This window comes from Carya illinoinensis, chromosome 9 (assembly GCF_018687715.1).
Source record: "Carya illinoinensis cultivar Pawnee chromosome 9, C.illinoinensisPawnee_v1, whole genome shotgun sequence".
Lineage (NCBI taxonomy): Eukaryota > Viridiplantae > Streptophyta > Magnoliopsida > Fagales > Juglandaceae > Carya > Carya illinoinensis.
The window spans coordinates 7,018,908-7,027,471 of NC_056760.1; the positions used below are offsets into that span (position 1 = coordinate 7,018,908).

The 8,564-nt window shown below is 37.6% G+C and overlaps 1 protein-coding gene across 1 annotated transcript; it reads right to left on the reverse strand.

The window, feature by feature from the left end:
* Nucleotides 1-2,244: 2,244 nt before the first annotated feature.
* On the reverse strand, nucleotides 2,245-4,050 carry LOC122275163 (spermidine sinapoyl-CoA acyltransferase). The gene is made up of 2 exons (XM_043084135.1): nucleotides 3,106-4,050; nucleotides 2,245-2,940 (listed from the first exon to the last, which is right to left on the reverse strand). Exons 1-2 carry the CDS (start codon nucleotides 3,921-3,923, stop codon nucleotides 2,391-2,393), a joined length of 1,368 nt encoding a protein of 455 aa, XP_042940069.1. The 5' UTR covers nucleotides 3,924-4,050; the 3' UTR covers nucleotides 2,245-2,390.
* Nucleotides 4,051-8,564: the final 4,514 nt, after the last annotated feature.

An 8,564-nucleotide genomic window follows, 5' to 3' on the forward strand; every position in this document is an offset into this window, starting at 1 on the left:
TTCATACAATGTTTGGCAGATACCCTAATGTTGAAGTTGGAGAGGTGCTGATGACTAGATCATTGTGATGTAAAACTCATAGATTTTTTCATTGTAAAATTTGATGTTTTGCATTGTGATGTGAACAATGTAATATGTAGTAGTGTATTGTGTGTGTGTGTGTGTGTGTGTGTGTTTTTTTTTTTTTTTTTTTTTTAAGAGAATGTATTGTGAGTTGATGTGTATTATTATTTATTTTGTTTTATAAAAATTTTGAATGGACAATATATAAAACTTTTAAAAAATTGCCATAAAAATATTTATTATATAAAAAATAATATACATAAAGGCCTATAAAAAAATCTTTTAAAAAGTGTTCAAAAGATTCTTTAAAAAAAAAAGAAGCTATTAAAAAGGGCTAAAAATATTTTTTTAAAAATTCTAGGTTTTAAACACAGATCCAAATTTAAAAAAAAAAAAAATCTATAAAAATATTTCCAAAAATTTTAAAGTTTTTTTTTTTAAATAAAAACAAAAAAAAAAAAGTAATAAACCTAGATATCCAAGTTGTAACTTGGATACAACCCGAATATCCGGGTTTAATTGAAGAAAAGAGTATTAAATCTGAATATCCGGTTACAATCTAGGATCCAAATCTGATACCTGTCTGGTTTAAGATTTGGTTTATCCGGGTTGATATCTGTCAGGTTTTAAAAAGCTGGATTCGAATCCGGTTGTTCCTGGATATTCGGATTCAGATGCACAATCCTACCGTATATTAGGCTTCAAAAAAGAAAACTTGTTCAGTGTGTCAAGACTACAAATAAAGATATTTCATAAAAGTAAATTTATAGATTGATATAGTTGGATGTAAATTTATAAACTGACATGATTTGATATAGCACGTTAGATTGTAAAATTACTTAATTATAAAGTAAATCTAACTTATCATATAAAATTATATCAATTTATTTTAATGTAATTTATTTGTATCCGCAGTATTTCGATCTGAAATAAGAATTGGAGATTAGTTCCTTTTTGGAATGGGTCCGGCTAGTTTTGGGCGTTTAACAGCCCTCAATCAAAGGGCAACACGTTAGTAAGTTTACACTAAAGAAGATAATATTAAAGCACTCGATAATTCCTTATTTCACCATCTTTGTTCATCCTCCGTCGCTCATTCATCAAATCAACTAAAAGAAATTGGATTTTCACACAAAGCAACTCAAATCACATACCCAAATATGCATCAAATAATCACAAAACTAATTAAAATCACCATTTGTTTTGAATAAAAAACCAGAGCATCAAAACAGCGATGCAACCTCACTGGAGTCTGAAGCCATTCAAGAACAACCACAACATCACTACTTCTCTCTCTCTCTCTCTCTCTCTCTCTCACACACACACACACACACACCTCGAATCGATTCTGTCTGGGCTTTTTTGAACACGATGCTACTTCCCATTGCTCAGCACCCTAGGTGGCAAGCCGTGGTTCACCACTTTGCACGGAACCCTCCAATTTTTTTAAAGCAAACTAAGAGTCAATTCAATACAAATTGTGTATGAAAATTTGATACAAATATGATCAATAATAGGTGAAAATCATTAGAAGATATCAGAACAAAACTCGGTGAGAAAAATGCGATTGAAAACCGACATCTTCAGAATCAAAAGGCTGCTCTTTGTGTAATTGTAGACTCATTTTTGTGGTGTGGTGGGATATGTATAACCGGAGATGGTGGCTAACGGAACTGTTGGCGTTGAAACTAGTGGCTGATGGAATTGGCAATGACGGATCTGAAATTTGTGAGGGGTCGTTCGACTAGGTTGAGTTTCTAAAAGAGATCTACTTCGCAGGGTGCGATCGACTGGAGTGCCATCGATGGGCTTAGCTCCACATGCATCACCTACCTCAATTTTTCAGTCGACGCCGGGGCTGCGAAAGGGGAGAGGTTCGAGGAGCAGATTATGCTGGAAGAGGGGGCTGGTGGGATGGGTTTGCCTCAGGGAGATTCCGTGGGTGAGGGGTTCCGAGAGAGGGTGGGGGCAGGGCTCGACGCCGGCGCGAGGTGATGGAGGGAGGGCCCGATGTCGGTGCTGGGTGGTTGCAAGAGGGGGCGGAGGTGGAGAAGCATTTCGCCTAGAGAAGGGAAGAAGATTTTTGATGGGATAAAATTAGTTTGTGGTGCAGTTACAATGTTGATAAAATGGGACTCATATGTGTATTTTTTCATTGAAGGGCCGTTTTTTAAATAAAAATAGATCAACCGGTTCAAAGTTTTTCTCATAGATATAGATTTTTATTTACGAACAATACTCTTCGGCCTGCCTGATTATGCATGTTTTGCAAAATATACAAACAATAGATAACCGCAACATCGACTTGGAGTCGCCAATAGTAATATCTAATATCTAGACGACCCAAGTTCTTGGCTGCTGCTGCTAAACTTCTTCATCTCTTCCCTGAAAGCAGGCATTGCACTCTCTTCCAAAGTCACTTGCACCTTGAAACCATCCTTACTAATTCCAGCCCTACCCGAAGAATAGGGCAAGAAAAAGCAAGGCTCAACGCTTCCAAGGAGGTTCCTTGAGAGTGGCAAAACAGTAACAGGACCACCCCATCCGAAATCCACCGTCGAGTGACCCAAGTGCCTCCAGTCCGTAAATCCACTCACCCCTTTCCCTACTGTGATCCCATCTCCATAATGTAGCTCCTGGAAGTCGATGAAGGAGCGAACGTATTCGTCTGTGGCTTTGCTCTTGCTCTTTCTGATCAGGTCCGCTGTTTCCCAGATGGGTTTATCCAGCAGCTCTTCTGCGCTAAGCTGCACGTACATTGCAACGCAGCCATTTCCCCAATAGCCGATCGGTAATGGTGGCTCTACCTGTTTCCTCATGTTGATTGAATATGCAAACTTCACCAGCTCATCACCTGGAACCCCAGAGGCTTTAATCCTGTTCCGTCAATGGCGAATAATGGAAGTTAAAATCATGAATATGAGAAATGCTATGAAAAATTGTGCAGTGTGCAAGTGCTGAGAGTCGCTTTGAAAGCTAGTGTGACTTTTACCATCATCTCTCTTAAAATGCTGAAAGTAGAGGGCATAAGAAAGCACTTACTTGGCCCGCCATATGAAAGCACCCAAAGCTTCAAACGTGGTGAATTTCGAGCCAGATCGCTCAGACAGTACCGTCTTGAACCGTTCCAAGCACTCGTCCCTCACAGGAATCCATTCCCTCACAACTGGACCAATCTTCGCCTGGCTGTACGGTGAAAACCCCTTATCCAAAGTAAAAAACTCGTGGAGCGGCGCCTCAACTTTGGGCGGTTTTCTGGGCCCCAACAAACTTGCCCGGTCCCACACCGGAGCAACCGACACCCGGTTCGCCCCTCGAGCTAACTCAGCCATAGCATTAAAGAACTGAGTCGCGCCGAGGCCATCACACAACGAGTGGTGTATCGCTGCCCCGAGAGTAAAGCCGCCACATTTGAACACCGTGACCTGCAGCACACACGGGTCGACCAGCCCGTCATCCGGGTTCGGGTCGGGCACCAACTGTTCTACAAACTGTGCATCCGCGTCGTCGAGGTAGTTCAGGGAGTCAAGAGCACAGTCCACGGCGGCATGAACAAGAGGGACGGTTTGACCGGGGGAGCAAAACAACTCGAGGCGGTTGTCACTGTGGCGGCTTCGGCGGAGAGTTGCGGCAAGAGGGTAGTAGAGGACAAGAGCGGAGGAGAGTGCGGTGGAGATGACATGGAAGGGATCGTTGGAGGAGGGAGTGGAAGCAGGGGTGTTGAGGTAGGCACGGAGGTAACGGAAGGTGACGTTGAGGTTAGGGTCGGTATCGAGATGGGAGAGAGAGAGGACATGATCTTGCTCGAAGGGTTGCGGAGAGGGGGAGACGGGGGTGGTGTTTGAGATTTTGACATGCATTGTTACCTATCGTAGGCTGGGTTTTGGCAGCTGGGGATGGAGTGGCGGTTGGTTTTAGGGGGGTGGGGATTTATGGATGGTGGTTGATTCCCAAAGGTCGCTCTCACACCTAACCGAGAGAGAAGGGAGGCGTAATTCAGAGCTGCGAAGTTGGTGGGGGAGACGTGGAGCACGCTGTAACCTCAACTGCGCTGCCAGCGTGGAAGGGATGATGGTGGCCTTTTACCCCTGCCAACTTCCACAGGCCACGCTCGCTCGGGTAAACTAGTCGTGCTACGTAGTATCCTTTACACCGTACACCGAGTGCCAGCGTGGTTATGTTTTATATTTTATATTTTTTAACTGCACAAAACACAAAAGATAAGAGTTTGTTGCTGCTCTTTCACCGGCCATCAACTTTCTTTTTCACGTACGTCCTGCAGTCCAAATAAAATTAATCTCCAAACATTGGGCCCAGGTTAATCAAAATAAAAAATTTTATTTTATCTCAATTAAATTTATTATTATAAATTTTTTAAATTTTTATATAAAATATAATAAATAGTTTTTTTTTTAAATTTTAATATAAAATTAATATTAAAAAATTTTATTATAATAATATTTTATTTATTACTATTCCAAACATCTCATCCCATTTCATTTTATCTGTATCATCTGTATAACCAAACTGGCTGAGTCTCCCTGACCCGCTCACAGCGTGCGATGAAATTTGCAAGCAATGATGGTGCAGTTGTTTTTGCCAATGCCAAGGGAAAAGGGATATGAAAAGGGAAGAAATTTTCAGAACTGCACTTGAAATCAGGAGACTGGAAAATGGAAGAAATTCGAAACCTGGGGAGAAAGTAGACATTGACGTAGAAATCGAAGAAACGGTCAAGACTACTGGCGGGGAAACAGAAGCTACTTGGTGGCACCAACCCAAATGGGTGTATGAAAATAGATCAGAAACAACAAAAAAAAAAAAAGAATAAAAGAAGCTTGGTGGTGGAGATCTACAGGGGCAGGGGAATAGAGAGGAACGAGAAAAATTGGGCGGGGCAAGAGTAAGAGGAACGACGTTAAGCTAGGAAGAAAATGTTAATCTCTTGTTCCGTACTAGTTTATTCTCACAAATTTTAAATCCAACTTGCCACGTAAACGAAGTGTGCGATGTGCATTTTTAGAGCATTCACATCTCATTCCCTATAAAATTTTCTATAATTTAACTAAAAAGTACATTTCTTAAAATTTTTTCCTAAATTTTACTCATCTTTCAAAAACCTTTTACATCTCATTGCCTATATTTTCTCTATTTTATTAAAATAACATTTCTTTATTATTTCTTTATTACATTTTTCTCTCATCTCCTTTTATAAACTTAACTACAAATAATTTTATCAATATAAAAATGGTTTAGGGACAAACAGTAGGGACCTACTGTAGCAACCCCATCCCTAAACCCCAAAATGGGGAATGAGATGGGGGGTGGTTCGGGATGAAATCCCTAAATATTTCCTCAAATTATAGGAAATTTGGTGTTTGGGGAACCGGATGGGGATGCTCTTAGAGCATCCAACGGGTACCGCAAAAGGTACTTTTCTTTCTAATTTGATGAAAATTTTAGAGATTTCATTAAAATCACTTCTACATTTAGATTTTTATTTTAGAGAAAAATTTTGTGGAATGTATAATGATTTTCCATATTTGGGAAATTACTGTATATCCCAAATTATTTTTTATCAATATTTTATTCTAATCATTTACACTATCTATCATACTTATATACTTCTAATCATCTACACTTTTTATCATACTTATATTTATTATACTTTTAAATAATAATTTTAAAAATAATTTAAACAATTACGAAAATATAAAAAATTAATTTTAAAAATATTATCATACCCACAAAAAATAATTTAAATTTTTGTTTAAAATATTCACTAGAGTAATAGTTTAAAACATAAGAAAAAATATTGAGTAGTTAAATTTGTAAATAGAAGTGAAAGAAAAAAGTAATAAAGAAATAATAGAGAAATATTATTTTAATAAAACAGAGAAATGATAGGGAATTGGATGTAGGTAGGCCTGTTCACCCAGGCCGGATCTGGCCCAGAACCCGGAGAAACCAGATTCAGATTATGGGTTCCGGGCCAAAACCCGGATTACATAATCCGGAACTATATGGTCCGGATCTGATATTAAAATCTCCGGGTTCCGGATTTAAAATCCGGTACCTGGATTTATATATATATATATATTATGTTTTACATTCTCCATCTAGGTTTCCGCCGTTGTCCTCACTCTCTCTCTCTCTCTCTCTCTCTCTCTCTCACGTGAAACCAATCTCCATATTTTGTTTTTGGTTCGATGTTGTCTCTTGGAGGAGTGATAAGTGCATTAGTAAATGGAAGGATAACTGATACATTTGGGAGGAGGGTTGTAAGTTTCTCTTCACTTTTCTCTATTTTTGGTCTTACTTTATCATTTTTCTTTTGCCGATACGTTCCAAATCTTGCTGATAAAATGCACACTCTCTCTAGCGCTATTTCTGTGTTTGGACCCTAGTATTTTAGCTTTGCAGCAGTGAAGTGGGAGGCGGGTTTGCTTGGAGAAGAGAAAAGAGAGGCAGAGAGAAATGAGGGGGGAAGAGAGAGAGAGAGAAGTGGAGTTAAGGCTTATAAACAAAAGAGTGCTTCGAGATTAAAATTTGGGCAGATCGAATTGGTTCTCTTCTTTGTGATTCGGTGAAAATTTGGGATTTTTCTTGCTATGATATTTGGGTAGATCTGGGTACCCTAATTTGTAGTGTAACTATTCATCATTTGGTAGCATCAATTGAATAACTTACCATTGCAGCTAAAGCAGCTCAGGATGAGGCAAAGGTAAACCAATATTTTTTTTGGGCATTTGAAATATTGGTGAAACTAACTATAAATCTCCAATGCAAAATCTCTCTCTTGCTTGGTTTTCTGATTTTTATTTTTTTACTTTTTGTTTTCTGCTTATATTTAAAGAAATGAAAAACCTAATTGTAAGGCATTTCTGCCAGCAGAGCCCCTTCGGACCGGTCGGGCTGTTTTCCTCTTAATAACAGCCCCCACACATGGGGTGACACGTAGGCAAGCTCACAATAAGTTGTCTGAAGGAGAATCAGCCAATTGATTTCAGAAATTACAACTCACTACGTATTACGAAAGGAAATACCAGAGCTCTCTCTTCCAAAGAACTAGCTTGACTTTGCCGCACCATACCAGCTTTGTTGCCGCCACAGCTAGACTTCGCCGCACCACCAAGAGCCGTCGTCGTCCACGGAGGTCGCCGCCATCTCCACCGCCACTCCATGATTTGATTTTTGCCCAAATGTTTTGTGTATTTACCTATCTTCAATCTGAATGAGATGCTGTATTTACCTATCTTCACTTTGCAAACTTTACTTGTACACAAATCCATCAACTTTGTTTCTTATATTTGCAGGGACTATTAGAAGAATAAAATGATTTTTTTGTAAATCAGAAATTGCATGAAGTAGAAGAAAAATTAATTCTGGAGTGCTGCATTTTAGCTTGAAAAATTAAGTTTGGTCTCCCAGTCCAAACCTGAATTGAAACTTTTGCAAAATGGGTAAAATTCTGCAATGCCCAATAACCAGAAATGCATTGAGTGTAAATTTCAGATTTTATAGTTTACAAGAGTATTTTTTTTTTTTTTAATTTGCAATGCCCAATAATTAAGATTTTTCTGAAATTAGAAGACTTAAATTAGAGTGATCTTCCTTTATTTTAGGTTGAGTCATTTCTCTCTTTTTCATTACATGCCATTTACTTTCTAAATTTTGGAGTTTATATTGATTTTGTATGCATCTGAATTTTTTTTTTTATGTAAATTATAGAACATAACCATTGATTTGCTAGTAAATTATAGGATGCATCCATTCAAGAGTTATGTTGTTGTTTAATGGAAAGTTTGTTGTACTTACAGAATTTTCACAAGTAGATATATTTTTTTTATTCAAGTTCTTTAATTTGATTCACCTATATTTTTCAAAAAATAATTTCAAAAAACAGAATCAACCTGTAGTGAATATAGGTTAATCACTTAGTAAGAAAAAAACACCTATGAAAAAGGAAAGACCTAAATAGAAACTAAATTGATGAGGTAAAACCCAAATATGTTGATTACATGGGTTTCATTTTGCTGCTGTCTGGGACATTCAACTCAACCCATGTGTGTGAGTCCATAATTCTATTTTTAGATAATCTGAAATTAACATATGTATATATATATATATATATATAATTATATGACCTTCATGTCCATGAATGCACCGTGTTCTTAGTTTTAGAGTACTACTTTGGATTAATTATAAATGAACGTTAAATTTTTGTGTTTTCCTTATAGTGAGGTAGAGCCCAAATAGGTTGATTAAGTGGGTCTAAATTATGGAGTTTAGATTGATTTTGTATGCATTTGATTTTTTTTTTGTAAATTATAGAATATAACCATTGATTTGCTAGTAAATCCATTATAGTTACAATTTTTTTTTTTTTCCTTTGAAATCACCCGAATCAAATTTTGTGTTAACTATTATTTTGTGTTTTTTTTTTTTCTTTTGTATCAAAGGATAAATTTTGGAGCTCCGATAGTGATGATGTTGAAATG

Excerpts from the sequence above, each read along its gene's own strand:
- LOC122275163 (XM_043084135.1), bottom strand. The coding sequence starts at position 3,923 with ATGCATGTCAAAATCTCAAACACCACCCCCGTCTCCCCCTCTCCGCAA. Across the intron at positions 2,941-3,105 it reads GCTTTCATATGGCGGGCCAA|GATTAAAGCCTCTGGGGTTC; the intron begins GTAAGTGCTTTC and ends TTGACGGAACAG.